The sequence below is a fragment of the Myodes glareolus genome, chromosome 14 (assembly GCF_982192425.1).
Source record: "Myodes glareolus chromosome 14, mMyoGla1.1, whole genome shotgun sequence".
Lineage (NCBI taxonomy): Eukaryota > Metazoa > Chordata > Mammalia > Rodentia > Cricetidae > Myodes > Myodes glareolus.
Window position 1 is genome coordinate 72,413,676 of NC_142039.1, and position 23,610 is coordinate 72,437,285.

At 44.2% G+C, this 23,610-nt stretch overlaps 1 protein-coding gene across 2 annotated transcripts in view; it reads right to left on the bottom strand.

Moving 5' to 3' along the window:
- Window positions 1-20,277, bottom strand: part of Trpc7 (transient receptor potential cation channel subfamily C member 7) — a 120,582-nt gene extending 100,305 nt beyond the window's left edge. Inside the window, exons 1-2 of one of the 2 annotated variants that reach the window (XM_085699613.2) lie at window positions 19,945-20,277; window positions 11,722-12,499 (exon numbers count right to left, since the gene is read on the bottom strand). In XM_085699613.2, the coding sequence (XP_085555739.2) occupies window positions 11,722-12,499; window positions 19,945-20,219 (1,053 nt within the window). In that variant the 5' untranslated portion in view covers window positions 20,220-20,277. The remainder of the gene's footprint in view (window positions 1-11,721; window positions 12,500-19,944) is intronic. The other variant, XM_048447705.3, reaches the window with a different exon arrangement.
- Between the last annotated feature and the right edge of the window lie 3,333 nt (window positions 20,278-23,610).

The window sequence follows — 23,610 nt, forward strand, 5'->3', positions numbered from 1 at the left end:
TGAATATCTATGCCCCAAATACAGGGCATCCTCAAATGTCAAAGAAACATTACTAAAGCTTAAATCACACATTAAATCCCCACACTGATAGTGGGAGACTTCAACACCCCATTCTCACCTCCAGACAGGTCTACCAGACAGAAACTTAACAGAGAAATAAGGGAATAACATATGTTATGACTCAAATGGGCTTAGCAAACATCTATAGAACATTTCATTCAAACAGAAAAGAATATACCTTCTCAGTACCACATGGAACCTTCTCAAAAATTGACCACATCCTCGGTAACAAAGCAAACCTAAACAGATACAAAAAAATTGGAATAACATCATGTATCTTATTGGATCACCATGGCTTAAAGTTAGTTAGACTTCAACAACAACACTAATTTCAGAAAGACCACAAACACATGGAAATTGAAAAATGCTCACTGAAATCACCAATGGGCCAAGAAAGAAATAAAGAAAAAGTAAAAACTTCCTAAAATTCAATGAAAATGACCACACAACATACCTAAATTTATGGGAACAATGAAAACAGTGTTAAGAGGAAAGTTCATAGCACCAAATGTCTACATAAAGAAGCTGGAAAAAAAATCCCACATTGGTGATTTAACAGAATGCCTGAAAGCTCTAGAACAAAAAGAAGCAAACACACCCAGGAGGACTAGATGATAGGAAATGATCAAATTGAGAGCTAAAATTAACAAAGTAAAAACAATAACAACAACAGCAACAACAAAAACAATACAAAGAATCAATGAAAAAGAGTTAATTCTTTGAGAAAATCAACAAAATAGACAAACTTTTATTCAGACTAACTAAAAAGGCAAAGAGAGAATATCCAAATTAACAAAATCAGAAATGAAAAGGGGGTCATAACAACAGACATGGAGGAAATCCAGATAATCATCAGGTCATACTTCAAAAACCTGTATTCCACAAAATTGGATAACTTAAGAAAAGGACAAATTTTCAGATAGATAAATATGACTTACCAAAATTAAATCAAGACCAGATAAATAAATCTTCTAGATTTTTCAAGGAACTAATACCAATACTCTTAAAATTGTTCCACACAATGGAAATAGAGGGAACATTGCCAAACTTTTTTTCAATGATGCTACAGTTTCCCTTATACCCAAACCACATAAACACATTACTAAGAAAGAGAATTACAGACCAATCTCATTCATGAACATTACTGCAAAAATAATCAATAAAATCCTGGCAAACTGAATCCAAGAACACATCAGAAAAATCATCCACCATGACCAAGTAGACTTCATTCCAGAGATGCAGGCATGGTTCAACATATGAAATCTATCAATGGAATTTACTATATAAACAAAATGAAAGAAAAAAACCACGTGATCATGTCATTAGATGCTGAAAAAGCCTTTGACAAAATTCAGCACCCATTTATGATAAAAGTCTTAGAGTAGGGATACAAGGAACATACCTAAACATAATAAAGCAATATACGGCAATTCAACAGCCAGCATCAAACTAATTGGAGAGGAACTCAAGGTGATCCCAGTGAAATAAGGAACAAGACAACGCTGTCCCCTCTCTATCTATTCAATACAGTACGTGAAGTTGTAGGTAGAGCAATAAGACAACAAAAGGAGATCAAGGAGATATAAATCGGAAAAGAAGTCAAACTCTCACTATTTATTGACAGTATGATAGTATACGTAAGTGACCTCAAAAATTCTACCAGGGAGCTCCTACAACTCATAAACACCTTCAGTAATGTAGCAGGATACAAGATTAACTTAAAACAAAACAAAACAAAACAGTAGCCCTTCTTTATACAGATGATAAATGGGCTAAGAAAGACATCAAAGAAACATCACCTTTTACAATAGCCACAAATAACATAAAATATCTCAGAGTAACTCTAACCAAACAAGTGGAAGACCTATATGACAAGAACTTTAAAACTCTGAAGAAAGAATTTGAAAAAGACACCAGAAAATGGAAAGATCTCCCATGTTCTTGGGTAGGCAGAATTAACATAGTTAAAATGGCAATCTTAGCAAAAGTAATCTACAGATTTATTTCAGTGCCCATCAAAATCCCAGCAAAATTCTTCAGAGACCTTGAAAGAACAATATTCAACTTCATATGGAAAAGCAAAAAAAAAAAAAAAACCAACCCCCCCCCCCCCAAAAAAAAAACAGGATAGCCAAACAACCCTGTACAATAAAGGAACTTCTGGAGGCATCACAATCCCAGACTTCAAACTCTACTACAATAATGAAAACGACCTGGTATTGGCATAGAAACAGACTGGAAAACCAATGAAATTGAATTGAAGATCTGGATATCAATCCATACACCTACAAACACCTAATTTTTGACAAAGAAACTAAGAATATAAAATGGAAAAAGAAAGCATATTCAACAAATGGTGCTGGCATAACTAGATAACAACATGTAGAAGAATGAAAACAGATCCATATCTATCGCCATGCACAAAACTCAAGTCCAAATGGATCAAAGACGTCAACAAAAAACCAACTACACTGAACCTCATAGAAGAGAAAGTGGAAAGTACATTTGAATACATTGACACAGGAGACCACTTCCTAAATATAACCCCAGTAGCACAGACACTGAGAGAAACAATTAATAAATGGACCTCCTGAAACTGAGAAGCTTCTGTAAAGCAAAGAACACGGTCAACCAGACAAAATGACTGCCTACAGAATGGGAAAAGATCTTCACCAACCCCACATTGGACAGAGGTCTGATCTCCAAAATATACAAAGAACTCAAGAAATTTATCATCAAAAGAACAAATAATCCAATAAAAATGGGGTACAGATCTAAATAGAGAACTCTCAACAGATGAATCTAAAACAGCTGAAAGACACTTAAGGAAATGCTCATCATCCTTAGTCATCAGAAAAATGTAAATCAAAACAACTCTGAGATTCCATCTTACACCTGTAAGAATGGCCAAGATCAAAAACACTGATGACAGCTTATGCTAGAGAGGGTGTAGGGTTAAGAGAACACTCCTACATTGCTGGTGGGAGTGCAAACTGGTACAGCCACTTTGGAAATCAGTATGGCAATTTCTCAGAAAATTAGGAAACAATCTACCTCAAGACCCAGCAATACTGCTATTGTGTATGTACCTAAAGGATGCTCAATCATACTACAAGGACATAGGCTGAACTATGTTCATGGCAACATTATTCATAATAGCCAGAACCTGGAAACAACCTAGATGCCCCTCAACCAAATAATGGATAAAGAAAATGTGGTACATTTACACAATGGAGTACTATACAGCGTAAAAAGTAATGACTTCTTGAATTTTGCAGGCAAATAGATGGATCTAGGAAAAACCATATTGAGTGAGGTAACCCAGACCTAGAAAGACAAATATAATATATACTCACTCATAAGTGACTTTTAGACATAAAGAAAAACCTGCCTACAACCTATAACCCCAGAGAATCAAGACAACAAAGAGGACCCTAAGAGGGACATACATGGATCTACATAGGAAGAAGAAAAAGACAAGATCTCCTGAGTACATTGTGAGTGTGGGGGTCATGGGGCATGGTAGAGGGTGAGGGGGATAAAGGGAGGAGAGTGGAGAAAAATGTATAGCTCAGTAAAAACAATAAAAATAGAAGTCAGAAGGGAAGGAAATCAAGAGTATGTGTTTCCTGTCCCTTACTTCCTCAGACAAAACATCTTAGTATGCTGACTCTGTGGATTCCCCTTGGGCCCTGTGCTCCTGCTGGAGGCTGGTCCTCATGGTCACAGAAGTCTAAGCTGCAGGTTAATACAAATCAGAGATAAGGTTCCAACCTTTCTTCAGCAAAACACTTCCTTGCTCCAGGAAACCAACCAACTGTCCCCAGAGTTGGAAGATTAGCATGCTGTGGACTCCTCTCTGTTCTGCTGCCATCACTTCTGAGCCCACTTTCTCACAAGCCCGTGCTTCCGGAGATTTGTACCAGTGTGGCCGACTGTGGAACAGAGTTCCTGGCCCTCCAGGCCAGCCTGATCCCTGTCCTGGGGGGTTTCTGTCTTGGAGGAGAAGCCAAGGAGCTGACTCCACCTTGCCTCCCTCCCTAGGCCTCTCCCAGCAGTGAGATCCCAGTGACTGAATCATGGCCTTGGGAAACTCAGTACAAGAAAGATGTCCAAGAGAAAGCCATGTCCTCCGTTGTGTGTCTCCTCCATCTGTGATGACTCACCTGCCTACTGATGTGTGCTGGTCATACTTCACTCATGTGCCCTTCACCCCCTCTCAGGGAGCCGTGTGTCTTAGCAACTGCAGTCTCCTAGCCCCTTCCAGCCTGTCCACCCATACCCATTTTCTACATCAAGAAGATTGGATCCTTCCTAACTACAGATATGAGTCAATCACTCACCCACTGAAGTGTCTGTCCAGTGGTTCACTGTCCACCTGACAGCCAGACCCAGCTCCGACCATGGCCCAGTGGTTCTCATCAGCATCCCTGTCACCTGCCCATTTGTGGGGGCCCCAGTGGTTCTCATCAGCATCCCTGTCACCTGCCCCATCTATGGGCCCCAGTGGTTCTCATCAGCATCCCTGTCCCCTTCCCATCCATGGACTTCAGTGGTTCTCGTCAGCATCTCTGCCACCTGCTTCTTCTCCCTTAACTCTTACAGAAGATTCATTCCAAGATGCTCATGTTCTTGGAATGAGCCTCTTTATTCATCTCCGCAGCGAGCTAGCTCATGTGCCTTTTCAGGGCTGGGAACCCTTTTCTTCTAATCCACCTTACTCTTTTTCATGCCCTTGGATTTAGTTAAGCACTACCTTCTGGAGAAATCTGTAAGCATGCTCCATCTCCCAACCCAGAGCCAGCTGCTTCACCTCTTAACTAACAGAATCTCCCCTTATGGTTTGAAATGTTGTGCTTCTCTCTGCGGCTCTCAGAAGAACGCCCATCTTTACACAGACAACACCATCGCTTCATCTCTGCCCCCAGTCCCCAGCCTTTGCATCAGACTCAGGGTTTTCAAAGAATAGCTACAGGTCATCTGTGAGCCTCTAGAGCCTGTCGACTGCTAACAAAACACTAATAATCAGCAACTCATAAAAGCCGCGCCTCCATCCCGACAGTCTGTGCAGATAAGACAACAGTTTGCACGGCGCCGTGACCTTTACTTCTCAGAGGAAACTCCTGTGTATCCATTTGATTTAATTTGTGCTACTTCTTACTGGCTAATTTCCTTGAAGAACCATCACCATTTTCTTTAGAGCTCTGATATTTCAGACTGACAGTTGCACTTCTGAGGAAAATGATTTGTGTGTGTGCTGTGGGGGAGAGGTAGACAGACACACAGACACACAGAGAGATGATGAATATTTTCCATGGAGATATTTTTTGAAAAATAATCTGTGTGTGTTTGGTGTGCCTGCCCACTTCAGCCTCCTTCCTCTTTCGCTGTCTTTTTCCAGCCCACATAGTTCCTTTCCACAGTAATATCCTAGCAGCTCTCTTATCCAGAGTCAGGGGTCTGAATTTTCCCAATTGAAAGTACTCCCTTGGCTCATTTCTAATCACGACGCTCACGTGTGTAGCCTAGATTTTTTTTTTCTCGTTCTGAAAAGATCTGCTAAGGGGGTGGGAAGCTTAGCTAAAATTGAGGAGACCCTCTAAAAAGAAGAGGTGCTGAGATGTGAGCTGTGTTCACGGGAAGGGAATCTGTGGTGCAGAGGCAGTAGGGAACCAGAGGGAACTTGGGTCAGCAGACCCGCTGTGCCAGGCTCTCTCCAGACAGCCTTCTCTTCTTACTGTACTGATCTCATTGGACCCTCGTCCACACTGAGAGCTCGTTAGGGGTAAACATCCCCAGCGTCTTCACTTGTCATTGGTGAGCAACGAATGGCTATGAGGATTCTCTGGGCAGTAAGTGGGATGAGGTGCCTGAGGTTCTTGCAGATTGGTGATCATGAGGCGGACATCTCGAGAGTAAGGGGGACAGCTTAGTCGGGGAGGTCAGCTAAGTTACAAGTGTCCAGTCCTTCCCACCCTCCATTTTCAGACAAGAAAATGAACTTTCAGATGGTGCTGGAAATCCTGTGATTAAGGGGAAATAGAACGTGGGTCGGTCCGACCTCAGGACCCAGTTCTGGGCTCTTACTCCGCACTGAAGAAGTAAGGCTTGATCATGTGAGTGCTCGCGGGAGCCTGCGCCCTTCCCACGCTTTCCTGAGTGCAGGGGCCTCCTTTGTCCTGCTCAGATACCTGCCACCCAACCTGCACATTCTCCGCTACACTGATACACCTGACAGCACAAACCCACAAGAGCAGGACCTTCTAACTTTATGTACCATCTGTGACCCAGTGAGGGAACGGGCATACTGAGCGGCCGATTTCCTGTGTAATCATTAGCGCATGCTCTGTGGCACTGCTCCTCCAGTCACTCAGATGGTAAAATAGATGAAGAGCCTGGTCGAAGGCAGTCAGTCATCTTTTTCCTATTTCCCACACGAAGCCACTCCCCAGATCTTGCTCTCAAGTCCAGGGGCCTATGAGCACTGCCCTGAGAAGACTATGCGCATTCAGACTGCACCTTCCCCGCATGTGCTGAGACCACACTTGCACCGTGTGGGACCATATCTGCCTGCCATCAGTGAGGGGCAGGCTCAGCGCATGGATGAACAGGCGCCTGAGAGCTCTCTTTTCTCTGCTCAGCTAGGGCGTCCTTAAATGTTCTCACACACGGCTGGTGTGGCAACTCTATCCCCAGGGGTCCTGGAGATGACAGAAAAGAGACTTCTTTGAGGACTTTGCTGCCAGAATCTCCTCCACACCTACCCCACCCACAAAAACCCCTTCCTTTTAACACCTGCAGCCTTCACAGCTTAAAAAATATTTTCCCAGTGGAAAACGAAACCATTTTCAAGCTGTTCCCTGCATATTAAGCAGACATCTGTTTATACTACCAGCCAGCTTCAAGGAACTGTGTTTTCCTAGGGTGTTGATTTATACAATTTAAAAGCCCAAAGCATGTGAGAGACCGAGTCCAACTCTGGAGACTTGCTCAGCTTTTTTCACTGCCTCTGGCCTAGGCTGGCCCTTTACTCTGCTTCCTGGCTCCTAGGCTCCTAGTCTCCAGCTGGCCACGGTTCAAATGTCCTCTGGGCTCTCAGCATCAGGAGACAGATCGGTGCTCCCTCCTCTTCCTTCTCCCTCTGAGATGCTTTCCAGCAGATTGTAGACTATCATCTTTACCTTGTTCGGGGGCTTGCCTGACTCCCAGCAGGTGGTAAATCGGTCTGATTTATCATTATTTGCATTTTTAATTTGAGGTATTTTAGGCCCAGAGGTTTTTTTTTTTTAAAGTGGATCTTTAAATGACAGCACAAACATCGATACATAATTCATCTGTTTTTCATAATACGTGTGGTTAAGAATCCATCGATACACAGAAAGGTCATTAGCACTCTCTCAAGACGGGCTACAGTTTGATCTTCCTGCCCTCCCTACTCTTCCCCCGCTGAGCTCTAGGCAGAAGCACAGGGTGCCTCCGAGCTGGCACTGTACCAACAGGAAAGCCTCCTCGGTGGCACCTTCGCCCATCTTCAGGACCGCCAATCACTAATGACAAACACCTTGACAGGCTTCTTCCTTCCCTGATTTAGGAACACAGACGCTCCTGCTCCTAAATGGTAGCAGAATGTGCAGGAGCAAGAGGGTCCTGGCATCACACACTGCCTCCCTTCCTTCCGAAGTTCTGACGTTGCCTGGTAGTAGTCCTTCCTCACTGCTCCCCCTCAATCAGGCAATACTGTCTCCAAGAGCCACTTTAAGGAAAGCCTGAAACACACACACACACACACACACACACACACACACACACACACACACCTTTTGCCTTCCAACCCCCAACACAGAGTATAGCATAGAGTCAATTCCTGGTTATTTAGTGTATGGGCTTCGTTCCCCTACTATGTTAGCTGGTTAGTTTTTAACAACTAGACACTTGATTAATGATAGATGTGGGAGGGTCCATCCTACTGTGAGTGGCATCACCCCCCCCGCCCCGGACTGTATCAGAAAGGTAGCTGAGAGAGCCAGGGAGAGCAAACCAGAAGCCAGATTCTCCTACGGTCTTTGCTTTGTGACCGACCTGGCTCCTGCCTGGAGTTCCCGCCTTGGCTTTCCCCGATGATAGACTGTGACCAGTGAGCTGACACAGCTCTGTTCTCCCCATATGACTTTTCGTCATAGTATTTATTACAGCAACAGAGAGTAAACTAGAACCCCCACCAACTGGTAGCCTTTCTTAGAACGATCCAGATTTACAATGTGTATCAAGTGCCTCCATTAAATAGATGCACATATCAGAGAAGGTTAAAGCATATCCCAAGTAATCTTATGTCTCAGTAACCAGAATGATGTCCCTTTGGGGAGCTTTCCTTCTCTTCATCAAGAGTTTCCAGAAGGCCTGATAATTCACTAGGTCCCATCCAAGGCACTAGTAAGGCTCCAGGGACACCTTTCTAGAGCCAAGACAATCAGACTGAAGACGGTCCTGGAGTGGGTGTATAATCTCCTCACCAAAATAATGGCGTGCTGCATCTGACTTCAGCTACAATTTACCCGAGACCTTGACACTGGTTACACTTCTTATTATTGACCTTGCTTGATTCTTTTAATAAATCACGACGACTCCACAAACAACAGCCAAGGCGACTGAATTCGGGCTTATTAGGTCTAATGTTTCCTACGCAGGGAGGCCACTCTAGAATGTTTTAAAGGACATGAAGGGTGACATATGACATATTCCCAGTGATCCTGATGGCTCTATGTGATTGACGACATCCAGTCATATTCATGATGTGGCTACCTGAACAACAACACGTAATCCCGCAGTCCCTTGAGAACAGAACAGACTCGTGAGTGCTTGACAGAACGCGCCCACGTGTTCTTCATCCTCTCGTTGCCATCTGACCTCCTGCGAAGCTGCTCTCTGAGATTTATAGTCCTGGGAGTGGACGTGCAGAGACGGGTGAGTGAGTGTAAGTTCTAAACATCAGTCAGGTTAATTTATAACGGGACCATTTATCCACAATCTGAAATGCGCTACTTCACGTGTGCTAACTAGGAAGGCGTTAGTAGCCAGTGAGTGTCCTTCAGCTAGCTCTTTACACAGGGTGAACCACTGCATTCTAGAAAATGCTTCTCACTGTGTTCATAGTCTTCTTAATGGCCCACAATTTTCATTATTTACTTTTGAAATCAAATATCATATTTGCTTTGAAAAGAGGCTTTCGCAGACCTTCCCGATTTAGACCTTGTGTATATTGGAGTATGACAGACTTCTGATTTCACTAATAGAAACAAATGGCTCAGCTGTGTTTCCAAATGTTAGTCTAGCGGTGCTTTATTTAGGTGGGCACACTCTCAGGTGTGAGGTAAGTAGAGTGCCGCACGATTACCCAGATAATCTGATCCAATAACATTCTTTGCCTGCTTTCCCACCTTTGGCCAGGATTAATAGCCGAGTTAATTGGCTTCGGCATTCCTGCTACACAGTTATGTAGGCTCCACTTGAGCACTGGGCAGCAAGCAAAGCTCGCCCGGCATTTGCTGGGCTGTCCTTGGCCTCAGGAGACCGAGGTTACGGGATAGACAACGAGAGAGGCAACAGCTGTTTCTTGGGAGCTCCTCTGGGTTGCTGTGCACTCTGTCCAAATGAGGCCAAGAGCTGTACAGCGATCTTGGGAGGAGCTCCGGTTCAGTGGGCAGGGCCGCGTTGGAGCAGATGGAATAAAACAGGCACAATCACAGCACTCCGTTTTCAGAGCCCAGGGCCTTGCCCCTTCCTGTTAGAAGAGCTCTGCCAGCCCTGCCTTGTGGACCAAGCTTCTCCCTACAGACAGGCATCTTTGGTCTCTTATTGCATAACCAAATTGCCTTGTCTGTAGTTCCGGTTTGCACCCTCTAACTCATCTTTCTTTCCTGTCAATCAAATTTCTGAATCTCTATCTGTCACCATTGTAGTCCCCTCCTCACAAGATTTAGTGGATCTTTATTTCCTGCAGGATAACATTCAAAGTGTTCAGACTTGACGAGCAGGGCCTGTGTGCTCTGGCCCCCCACATTCATGCCCCCCCACACCCAAGGAGCTGTGCTGCAGTCACAGGGAACTTCTTCTCTGTCCCTTCCCTTCCTTGGGCTGTTGTGGATCTCACCTCCACCTGTCTCATCTGGGCCCAATTCTCTTGTCCTCCTCTGAGTCCTGCCTGAATAGCTTAGCCAAAGGCTCCCTTGCCAGAGGCAGGACTCGGCATTGGCTGCTCAGTTGTACCCCACCCAGAGACACTTATTACGTTGACATCTGGTTTGGACAATGAATTATTCACTTGAGGGTGACATCTTTTCTAGGCTGGGTTGCCAGTTCTGTGTATGACGCCTCCTCGTATGTTTGCGGCACACGACACGCAGCACAGCCTTCTCTTAGCAAGGGGCAGGGTGAGATAGACTGGGTCCATCTGTGGCTGCAGCTCCCCTAGTGACACCCCCTCATCGCGCCCACAAAGCTGATGAAACTGTGGAGCTGGGAGCATGAATGAAGCTCAGACACTCGTCAGCAGCAGGCGAGAGTTGGCTTCGGGGTCTGGCTGCTTCCTAGACTGTGCTCTCATGCAAAATAGGGGAGCTGTACCCTTGACACATGGTGGTTGAGCTTAAATAAGATGCCCCAGGTAAGCCAGGTAATTGCCACGTAGCAGCAAGTGCCTGATAAGTGTTTGCTCTTTTTTTGTAAACATTCTGTCAAAAGAGACTCTTTCTTATGCCTGGGTCGGACCCTTCTCTTTCAGAGACAGCGAAACTGAAACTTCAGTCATAGCCTTTGGGGCGGGTCTTCAACTATGGAGCTGACCTAGTGGGCAGAGGAGATATTGGCCAGGTGGCTGGAATCTGGGACAACCGTGGACCTTACTCACTGGAATGAGAATTTCAACCCTTCTTTAAGAAGAGTTTGTTCTTTTCTCTCAGGCCTCTGCCGCAGCCAGTAGAGAGAACAGCAGCGGTACACTTCGGCACCCTGCATTTGTAAGCACAGGCCTGGGGAGGCTGAGGCAGTAGAACTAGGAGCCTAGCTTGGTAGTTGTAGCAAAGACCCTATCTCACAATTCTTTGAAAAGCTGAAATTCTTTTCCTGGTCATTCTGAAGTCGACTGTACAATGCATAGTCCAGGATGATCCCAGAAATGTGTGTGTGAGGGTCAAACCACCCCGTGACACAGGAGCGCTAACTCTCAGTCCCAGCCCCGCTAATAACTCCAGATCCTTGTGTGTTTGGACCTTCTGGGCTTCTGCGGCCAAAGCTGACTCACTGATATTCTCTCTCTCTCTCTCTCTCTCTCTCTCTCTCTCTCTCTCTCTCCCTCTCTCTCTCTCTCTGTCTCTCTGTCTCTCTCTCCTTTCCTCTCCCTTCCCCTTTCCCTCTCTCTGCATCCCGCCCCCCTGCCTCTCTATTAGCCCTATGTAGTTCAAAACATCCCACGCTAGGCTGCTTTTCCCCAGGTCTACACCCGCCACAGACGACTAGACCCACCTACCCCTATTGTGAACCCCAAAGACAAGAACCCAAGATCTTTAACCCCGCTTTAGAGGAATGTACACCCCATTTTGTTTTGGGGTACTTGTGGCCCCCGGACCACCTGCCTGAAGGATGGATGGCGAGTGAGTGGTGGGTTACCTTGAATTCAGTTTCGATGTTGGCCAGTCTGGCTAACTCGTTGCTCAGCTCCAACGCAGTGAGGACAGGGTCTTCACTAGACAGGGACAGGTAGGCGGCGCTGGCCAGTCCTTTGTAGGCGTTCATGCGCGAGCGGGAGTGGCTGAAGGAGTCCTTGCGCTGCTTCTCCGTACACTCATTGCACTTGCAGAAGTAGTCGTGGGGCCGCTCGATGCGTGCCCCCTTGAGCAGCAGGATGTGCACAATCTCATACTCCTGGCAGTGCGCCGCCAGGATGATGGGCGTGATATCGTGGGAGAAGCGCGTACCATCCTCGTCATAGGCGTAGAAGTCGTCGTCCCGCAGCTCCTGCTCCAGCGGGCTGAGTGTCAGCCGCTGACCCTGCGCAAAGGCTGGATGGTTGAGGATGGCCTCCACAATGCGCACATAGCCTTTGCTGATGGCCAGCAGCAGCGCATCGCCCACACGTGCCAAGTTTTCCTTCTTCAGCAGCAGTTCCGTGACCTCCAGGTGCTCGTTACCCACAGCTAGCTGCAGTGCGTTCTGCCCCATATAGTCCACACAGTTGAAATTGAGGGTCTTGGACTCCTCCAGCATTTTCCTGACCACTGGTATGTTGCCATATTCTGCCGAGTCCAGGAAACGCTCCTCCTCGGGCGTCAAGCTGGTGCCCTTCTCATTGAACATGTAGGCGGGACCCCGGATAGCCTGGCGGCGCCCCTTCTCCCTCAAGGTGGTGTGCCTGCGCTGCATGTTTTTGAAGGTGCTGCTCCCCAACCTGAAGGACAAGGGCAAAGAGTCCTGGTTACTTCTCTGGGGGCCTGGGGACTATTTAGAAGGATAAACAAAAAACCGAGTTAAGAGTATTGTTTTGGAATTCTGCTAGACACTGTCTTTACCGCTGACATCAAGACTAGCTGAACCACCTGAAGTACTGCTCTTGTTTTTGGTTTTATTTTTTTGTTTTTTTCCAACTGGAAGAATACATACTGTTCCTCCCTGACGTTAGAGGGGTGGAGCAAGGAGGAAAAGCAGACTGAGAAGCCTTGTGACAGGAAGTGCACTGTGTGGAGTGGGGTTGTGGGGAATTAGGTAAAGCAAATTTTATTCCTGTCTGTGTAAAGCAGAGCCGTCCCCCTGCCTCTCTACATTCTTGTTTTCTTACCTGTACAATGTGGACAGTGTTTTGTGTGCCGCAATGTGGGTGCAAGCTGCACGCAGAACCTAGAGCATTCTCGCTCTCGATTTCATCTGCCTCTTCCTGTCTCTTGTTATGCCCAGATTCAGTGGGTGGGATAGTGGACCCAGCCTCATGGTTAATTCTACCTTTAGTTCCCATGTCTCACCCTCTGCTGAGTTCTGACACTAACTTTCAGCTGCACTAGGCTGCAAGCCTGGACACACAGGACTGTTCCTACATTTGGAACATTCTCTATGTGGGCCATGTCTCTATGTAGTTCCATCTCTATGTGGGCCATGCCCACTGATCCTCAGGCAAACCAAGCACCTACTCAAGGGCAAGATGTGTCTGGGAACAGGACTGGGGATCTTGCCTCTTCTGAAGGCCAGGGATCAGCCTCTTTGGGAAGTCACCACATCTTCTTCAGACTAGATTCAGTTCCAGCTGCCTTCACTCTTCTCAGCAGAAGAAACGACTCAGCTTCCATGCTGTGCTGGCTTCCAGGCTTGTTGCTCTTCCCTTGTGGCACAGGGTAGAAACTAATGCTGATCTACGAATAACAGCAGTTAGCATGTACTGAGAAGCTTTCATGTCGTGGGTGCGGTGCTAAAAGCTTTGCGTACGTCAGGTTGTGGAGTTCCTCCATCAAACCAACAAGAAAGGTATTTTTATCCTCAGCTGTGCTGATGGAAGAGGACTTGAAATTCACAGTTCTTGAGGCTTCTTGGCTTTGCCAAATCACCTAAGAGTTTGCCAAGGGTTTTTTATTTTTCTTTACTTTTATCTATTTATTTGTGTGTGTGCATGTATGTGTGTGTGTGTGTGTGTGTGTGTGTGTGTGAGAGAGAGAGAGAGAGAGAGAGAAAGAGAGAGAGAGAGAGAGCACACTTTGGAGGCCAGAGGGTACTTTCAGGAGTTGGCTTTTCTCCTCCTACCATGGGAGTTCCTGGCATCAAACTCTCAAGTTGTGAGACATGATGATAAAGGCCTTATCTGCTGAGCCACCTCACTGGGCCTTGACAAAAATTTAAATGACAACCTAGAAAGACACAGCCGTAACGTAATTTGGGTTCACACCAGGCCTTTCCAGCTAGCCTCAGGACCTCGAACGGGTACCCAGTTTCGAGGCTCCGGATAACGTAAAATAGAGGTGTTAGACCACATACACCCCCAGGCCAGCACTGACTCCCCAGTTATTCCTGCCTGAATTCTCCTTTTCCTGTCTGTTCTCACTCATGCTACCTAAATGATTCAGGATGGCATAGCCTTAACCTGGAGAGTATCTGTTTCAGAGCAAGTACCCAAGTGTTTCCCACGGTCCCAGAGAAGCATCTTGCTGTTCCCGACTGTGTCTGTGGCATGCAGAATGCTTGGCCCTTCACTCAAACCGTCTGAAGAAATAAGCTTTTAAATCAAACTTGGTGTTTTGTGACTGTGCAGACTTTGGAATTTTGAGCTCTGATATTTTCCTACTCATTTAACCTGTGACCTGCTCCAGCCCCTTGTGTGTGTGTGTGTGCGGGGGCAACCTCTGCTGTAGAGCACTGGAGGGGCAGAGCTCGGTACTCTAAATCCTGCGTGGAGCTGGGTCCCACTCCCCTTGGGAAAGTCATAGCACGGCAAGGTGGGGAAGCTCCTTCATCTGCAAAAACTGAAGGAAGCAGTCATGGGAAACCCCCTCCAAGACAGCTCCAGGCGACAAACCCTGATGGTGAGCCCTGCTGGCTCAGGAAGGGAATCCAAACTGTCCTGTTCTAGGGTGGACTTTAGTAAAAGGCTGCAGGAGAAAGAGTGTTAGGGTTCCAATTTACATGCTTCTCCTGAGCCCCGTCTTCCCAAAGTGCCATCATTTCACAGAGGTGGCTGCTCCCTCATGCAACGGCAGATCCCAGGTGGGGATACCCAGCAATCATTCCACAGGAGAAGAAGGCAGATCCCAAGTGGGGATCCCCAGAAATTATTCCACAGGAGAGGGAGGCAGATCTCAGGTGGGGATCCCCGGCCATCGTCCCACGAGAGAGAGGGAGCACAGATAGTGGGCAGGTTTACTACTACAGGCACTTCAGGAGGGGAGAACTGTCACCTCGTTTGTCTTCCGGACTCTCACCCAGGGTTTAGATGAGCTTATTTTCAAGGCCCGTCTTCTGGGCACAGAAACACCCAGAAACTGTGGAAACTGAAACCCCAGAAGAGTAATCTTCCTCATAGAATTACTCAGCCTGTTCTAAGATGCATTTCTGTCCTGCTCGGGAGCATCTGTCTAGGCTTAGTCATCATAGCTTCACCCCAGGAAGAGCATGCGAGCTGTGTGTTAGGGATGGAGTAGCCGCTGTCTTCAAGGGAAAAGGCGGGGCAGCTTGATTTGCTCTCCCCATCCCATCAGAGGTATGTCCAAAAGGGATAGGAGTCCAGACGACAAGGTCAAGGATACCAAGCTATTACATAGCAAGAAGCCTTGGGGAGTAAATTCAAAGGAAATAGAATAACCACTGAACCAAGTCAGAGCAGAGAACGCTTTGCAGGAACACGGAAATGCCCAATCTAAATTCAAACTCTATGAATGCTGTAGACATCGAAGCCTACAAACTTAACACTCACATATTGTTTATTATTTTTTCTCATTATTGAAGCAAAACAATAGAAAAAAGTCAGAACATTAATGTGTTCATCTCTTAAGTGAACCAACTGAAATAGTTGAAATGAAAAGTCTCCAACTTAGGGCAGTGAGGATGGGTGTCCTACGCTGTGCCTGTAATGATTACACCATGTGTGTGTGTATGGGGGGGCATGCACAGGTGCACATGTGTGTGAGTGCACGGCTGGGATTTGTCAGAGGGAAACTGTCCTTGGTAGCCTTGCACTTTCCTGCATGACCTTGAAAATTGATGTACGGTGATAAACAACTCTGTCTTTCACAGCCTTTGAAGTCTCAGCTTGGAGATGCATTTAGATGTTCAAAAATGATCAGTTCTCTCCCTTTTCTAGTTAAACTTGGAATTAAAAATGAGCTCTTAAAAGGCTTCTGGTCATGTGTGGCTAGTAGCATGTAACATGGGATCTGCCACCCAGTTTGATAGCTTCTTACAGGAGGGCCTCACAGCAGACCTGGAAAGAACTAAATACCGGCAAGCCCCTAAACCTCACTGTGGAATGCTGAGCACCCCCAGTCCTAGCATCCTGTTAATGATGGCCTTTTCAGACATTTGTACCCTTATATTTAACTACCGCGTCTTTGCCATTTACTCTTGATACCTCAGCATTCATACTTTGGGACATGTTTATCCCATGGGTTGGACAGAATCCACAAAAGACATCCTATTACAGAATCACTCAGCCCACGGCAGCTGGTGCTCAGGGTCAAGCTTGAGAACTCATGTGTCATCCTCCTGGACCCTCATCCCAGTTGCAGGGCCAATGAGGGAGGGATTGTCCCTCGGTGCAAATGGCATTTGGTTGTCCTTAATACTCTCCTTAAAAACAAACTTTGAACCCAGATGCCTTTTATCCACGCATGTTATTGAGATGAGTGACCAAAGTCACTGGGCATCTCCGGTAAGACGCTGTGGCTTACATTTTCCAGAGTGCGCACACTGACGCTGGTGCCATCGAGAAGAACTCCAGTGGAGACAAACCACTAAGAGGAGGGGTGCTCAGTAAACTCCCTCTCCGTTCCCTTGGATGCTATTTTTATCGAGATGCTCTCACAACACATCAGTCAGTCTGAAGGAAGCCAGATGTGAGTAAGCCACGGAGGTAGCAAGATGCCCCCTGAGTCCAGCTGCACACGTGTATAGATTTGGAGTCAGGGTTGTGCTTAATTACTAATGAGGAAATGACCACTTAAGAAGGCCTTTTGAGAGATGTGTTGTCTTTTTTCTCTCTTTCTAACATTGCTACATGCAGCAAAGGCCTCTGTGGCGATCATCCAAGCCTGAAATCGATTCAGTCAGTAACATTCTCCAGCTGGATGCAGAACCAAACAAAAGCCAGAACTGAGATCAGGTGTCGTGGAAGTCCAGCCTGGTTCTGCGCTTCCTCTTCTAATGAACGAGTTCTGAGTTCTAGTCCACAGTGAGGAGAGAGTCAATCCTCTGGAGTCTTCTCCGAAACCTCAGTGCTTATTTTCAGTATTCACTGAAGATTAAGTGACATTTGTATCAAGTGTTCTCGACAGTTTAGAGACAGTGATGATCAAACCTTACACACAGGCACACTTAGTTTCTGTTGGCTCAGATTGTATTCTATGCTGATACAATCAGCTATTGTTTCAAATGACTGCGAACGATCGAGTTGGTAAACATCCTTACATTTACCATGTGCCAATCACCATATTAAGTGCTTTATATAAATTACTAATGTAAATTATCATATGATAATCTTAGCTATCTTCCTAAATGACTATTCAATTCTAACAATTAATATATATACTTACCAACATTAACCACAGTAGCCTTCAGGCCGAGCACTTCACAAGCATCAACATTTGAACTTCTAAGACAGAATGACAACACGTAGGTGCCATTTCCATCTCCACTTAGCAGACGAGGAAGTGAGGTCTCAGTGCATTAGCTGTGTTTCCCCAGATATCCCAGGTGTGGACGGGGCACCCTCTCGGGTGGGTGCTCGGTTGGCCTCTTGGCTCCTGCATTCATCTGGGATGCTGTCATCACACATCTGACATGCTCATTTTCTATGTTTATTTAGCCTGCAAACATTCCCAGCAGGGCGCAGGAACCTGATTGGCAAGGGGATTGTTTGCTTACAGTGCATATGGACCCGGCATCCAATGTCCCTGCGTTTCAGATGTGGTACATAGTCAAATAGGTCAGTTCTCAAATGCTTGATCCGGATTGGCCTTTAATTTGATTTTTAATGATAAAGCTCCGGTATTGACCAGTGTTGACTTTCTTATGAATACAGGAACCAGATAGTCCTAGAGGTATTATTTCTTGTTTCTCACTGAGAACTCCAAACATAAGATACTAGTTCTGAAGTAAACCAGCTCCGAGGGAGCAGCTCTGCCATGAATGATACTAACGTTTGGCAGAGGAAGCAGCTAGCACCAGAGGGTCTGTCTGTCAAGTTCTGAGTCTCTAGAGCAGAAAACCAAAACACTTCCGTTTTGTAATTATACTACTGATTTTTTTTGTGGATTTCCAATGATTTCTGAGTTCTACCTTCCCAATATGTTGAAGCTAGGGTGAAAAACTGCATATAAATTCATTTGTAGCCAGTAAGTACTCATGTGTCATTGAGTATCATTACATCTATTGCATTAGTTGTGGAGCTAAGGCATTTGGGTTTAGGCCTACATTAGTGACAGTAAAGTTTGTATCCTCAATACAAGAAAGCAGATACCTGGTTAGTTACTTCACTGTGTATGTGGGCTCATCTACTTTGCAGCCAGGCCCTGTAAGGGACCAGCAGAGCACCCTTGCTGTTCATGATGCTTATAGCAAGGGCTGCCCTCCAGGCAGTTCCGTGAAGATAGGTGGGTTTCCATTTGATCTTGGGTTGGAAAATATCATCTAGTATTCCTAAATGTTAAATGATTCTACTAGTAATTCATTTTCTCAAAAATAGCATCATTTAGGAAAAAGTTATTTCTAGTGTCTACAAACTGTGCTACGGATTAGCAGTCAGTTAACTAGCGCTTGCAGTCAGTTAACTAGTGCTTTGACTTTTGTCTTTGTTTTTTTTTTTAAATCCTCATTTGCCTATTTATACTGCAGAGGACATGAAACTAGGTGTCCATCTCTCATATTTTACACAGTTCCAGACAGAGCTGAAATAACCAGCTCAAATAATGATGTTAAAACTAGTCTTGGAATAAAATAAATGTACACAGTGCTCTGAAGTTCCTCTACCTCTGTGACAAGAGTCTGGAATGAACTAGAAAAGAAACCAATGACTTGCTGAGTGTTTGCTGGGGGGGGGGGGGAATAATTGCTTGTTAGAAGCATCAGTTCCTGGTAGTTCTCATCGAAGATACCACATGTATGCCGCAATGAGCCACAGGGAGGCACCACGTAGTTCTGATATTTTTTCTGGGTTAATTACTGCCTAAAGGATTTGGCTAGTCTACATATCTTTAAGCTAAAGAGCAGATGTTTGGGGAAATCAATATAAAATTGCACTGTGATTTAGAAGCTTGGGAAGTTACTATGTAGTCAATTTTAGGGAATGGATTTGTATGATATCCATAATGGAAATTCTGGATTTTATGTGAATTCATTCATAAATTTGATGTGTGCCCAATGCATTAGAAAGAGGACCCACCAGCAGGTGGCATTCCGAGGCAAAAATTTACTGACTGCTACCAGACAGGGTCAGTCATTATTGCCCTTTTCAGATCTACCCTGAATCCATTAAATGGCAATTAATGGCACAGCGTCTTGGTTATAGCTACTCAACCTTACATAAGTGAATTTACAGCTTATACTCCAACGAGGGACTCTGTGATCTTTGGTGTTAAAGCTTATGCCCAAAGTCCTGCCCAGATTTACATTTCTTTTTATTAAAAACATATTTGTTATTTTGAAATGAATGCCTAAAGGAAATATATCACCAGGACCTTATTTGTAATAAGAAAAAAGATAAAAGAAAGAAAGAAAACATAAAAAATAACCTTTTAATCACCACCTGTAGTTCTTTAATGATAATAATCTCTTATAATGTATCTACAGTTCTCCTCCCAACTCCATATTTATATTAAATCAAACCAGAGACGCTCTCAGTAGTGCAGAAGCCCAGACAACACACACGCTCTCTTCTAGGAATAAAACGGTACTATCCCAGCATGAAAGGGCCAGGATACCAGGCTGGGGTTTTCTATTTCTAAATAGCTTGTAAACTTAGACCTTCGATAAAGGGGAGAAATATTCTACCAACTCAGTAGATAAGATTTCAGCTCCAGGCTTAGATCCCCAAATCTAAGCAATGCCTGCGAAAGGGCTAATAAACAAAAGTTCAATTCCGTATTTTAGGGAGAAAGCAGTCTCTATTGAGAAAATCAATGTAAACCAACCACCATAGCCACTTACATCGAGAGTAGAACACGCAGGTTTGTCCCTCCACTAGATGACCCGAATCCTGCTCTGAGTCGCGGGGATCTGGCTCCCCATGGGTGGCCGAGGTGCCGCTCTCCGTGGTGCTGAAGTCGAGAGCTGCTCCTGAGAGCGGAGTTGCGATGGTGTGGAAGCGCACTCTGCCTTCCTTTGTGCGGTAATGCTAAAAACTCGCCCTTTGTGGCCGGTTTGCCTTCCTGTCCTTTTCCTAGTCTGGGGGAAATTTCCCGGAGAATGTGAAGGAGAAGCATCCGTGTGTGAGACTGGCATGCAGCGTGATGATGGGCTGGTATAGTCCCCACCCTCTTCCAGACGTAGCTTTGAAAGGGAGAGAGTAACTCTGTTTCTACCAGGGCCCTCAGGATTTCTTCTGCCCCTCCTCCTAAACAGCGCGTTAACACCACACACACACACACACACACACACACACACACACACACACACACACATACACACACACCACACTCACACACACACACCACACTCACACACACACATATACACACCTCTCTCTCTCTCTCTCTCTCTCTCTCTCTCTCAAACACACAGAGCCTTCAGTTATGCAAAGCAAAATGAAGAGTCTTCATGAGCTTAAACAAGTGAAAAATGGAGAAGGGGCTAATCTCCTACCTGTTGGTTTGTAGGTATTTACACAGGTGGGGTGGGGATTAAGAAAAAACTAAAACATTTTGTAACCCCCAAACCACACCCCCTTTCTCTTTTGAGAGTGGTGCATTCTCTAACTTGACCTTTGTTTTTTGATCTTTTAGTATTTCCTAGGATAATCTGACACTGGTAAAAAAGACACTTAATAATGATTAACTTTATATGTAACTTTCCGTATTTTGAAAGAAAATTCCCAGTGTACAAATCCATTCTTTCCAACTGATATGATAGACCCCATTCTTTCCAACTGATATGTTACTAAATAATCTGAGTCTTAAACCCCAAGGTATCTTGATGACATCATGGGAGAGAAATAGCCTTACCTGCGATGCTGTGGCAGTTTCCAGGGTCGGTTTGGGCTGTTGACTCAGAGTGCTTATTCTATGAAACCAACTCAAAGATCAGTAACAACGGTCACCTATAAAAATTGCCTGTGTGTGCAGATGCAGCACATTAAAACACTGGCTTCTAGTGGGTTTTGCACTTTCATTCTAGTTTTATATGCAAATCAGATTGCACTGACTCATCGATATGCTTCTAGCATTTTCTTTGGAGATGTGTGGAGAAAGACCCTAGGATGTTAATTTTCTTATTAACTGTGTGACCTTGAAAATAATAAATAGTTAACTTCCCTGAATCTCAGCTCCTTCATATGCAAATTGCGGGTAATAGTGGGGTTAATGGTGCCCTTTATCAATTGTTATGGTGATAATTAACTGAAACAACTTATGCAAAGCACCCAAGAGAGTTGGCATTTCCTGCAGTAGTAGATACATTTCAATATTTTCTCTCCCTTCTTTGTTCAAAAGAAGCTAGGGAATTCCTCTAGTTAAAACTTTCTATAATTGGTGACAAATTAATTTTATTCCATAAACCTCCACACAAACCTTTCAATATTAATGATTGTGTTTTCTTAAATAAAGTACTTTCTAAAAGAAATTTTTTTTAAAAGCAAGACATCTTTCTTTAAAATATTTATGACCCTAAAGGATATAGGATTTTAATTTTTCATTAGACTCAAACAAGTAGGCTTAATCATTTGAATAAAACGGTAATTTTATGAACTCTTTAATATTACTGCAGAAGTGTTTGCACATCCGTAAAGTGGGTGCTTCAGTGGACTACATCCTCATCATCATGACTGGTGAATCAATTAAAACAGAACAAAATTTTCTTAATTATAAAACACTTTCTCATGAATACTGAGTTAGGACTTTAATTACTAGTGATAGAGATGATGGTCTTGTAATAAATAGCCATAGTATATTTTCATGAAATTCTGAGATAAACTGTTCTTTTTTTCTATACATAATAATTTCATTGAAAAACATTAATATATACCAATGATGAATAATATATATACACACACATATATATATATATATATACATATATCCATCTATGAAGGGAAACAGAGGAGGGGGCAGAGAGAAGAAAGGGGAGTGAACTAATTATTTTATAGAAATAATAGAAATCTTAATTAGCTGAAGAAAGATCAGCATCAGTTCAGACGAGAGTTAACATATTATGAAGGATGTAGTCTTCAGAGGCCTCGTTATCAGAGCTCCTTACTTACATATAGAGAGGCATTTGCTCAATGGGCAGCTACTTATCATCTGGAAAATGTCACACCCATATGAAAGCGCCATTTTTAATAAGCAGAACACTGGAGTAATTAGGTATTTGCCATCCACATTTAAGATTGAGAATACACTCAGCTCTTGGACTGGAGGGTGTCTAAGGTTCCTCCATAAAAGATCTTGACTTTGATTTTCTATCATGGTAGTGTGTAGCATGCATGACTTCTCACCAACATATTGTGTTTGCATCATCCATTCTGAGTGCATGTTTCAGTTCTGTTAGCTAGAAAATGAAAATGGCGGCAGTTGCTTGCTTATAGCTGTGGTGAGGTCACTCAGAGCTTAGAGCAGTGCCTGGCACAGACTTCAGCTTTTGCCATTACTCAACACTGTTGAGCAGCGGTAATACTCAGCTCTATGTGCTCCATACAGCCCAACCAGCTTGTTAAAAGGAGAAAAAATACTGATTCCTGTGCTCCTTTCACAGAGAATTGTGCTGTTGCACCCAAGAACTTCACAAGTAGCTCACAAAAAACCACCCTTGGAGGCAATACTTCCCTTTTCTCTTCTAGAAATTGCAGCCACAAGCGTGAAAGTCTTTTTCTAATAAGTGAGTTCTTTGAGATGCTCTCTTCTTACCTCTCAGAATATTTTCAAACAGTCTGTGCTGTTTGGTTGGGTACTAGACTGATGTGTTCCTTTTATATAGCAATACACAGAGCAAAAATGTAACAAAAATTTTGTGTTCTTGACTGTTTGTTCTCAAGTCATGAAATATGTGTCTTTATTCACAAACAATTAGAAAGTAACTGAAAGCAGTGTCTTCATAATAGGATGGTGCAAGTAAGTTTTTTTTTGAACCTCCAACCCCAAAATTGTGACACAGAGACTTATTAATAATTACGAAATCTCAGCCTTGGATTAGGCTTGTTTCTATGTAGCTCTTAGAATGTCAATAAACTTCTTTCTATTAATCTATGTGCTGTCACATGGTTTGTGGCTTTTCTCCTCCTGCACATCCTACTTCCTCTGTGTCTGGCTGGCAACTCTTCCCTGTTTCTTCCCAGAGCTCTCTCTGAAGTCCCACCTCTACCTCTTGCCTAGCTATTGACCCTTTAGTTTTTTATTAAACTAATTACAGTGACATGTCTTTACACAACATAATCAAATATCTCACAACAGGTGCTAAATTAGTTGTATGTATACTTACAGTTTATTAAAAATTGTGGCTTATTCAATTTGACATGTACATTGAAATTTCAAAGGTTGTACTAGAATTGTATAAGCAATATAATCGGCCCATAAATTGGTGAAGCTTTTTTTTTATAAAAGAAAGTGAAACTAATATGAAATACTTTTAAAAATCATCATATAAAACCATTGATTTTACTGTGAA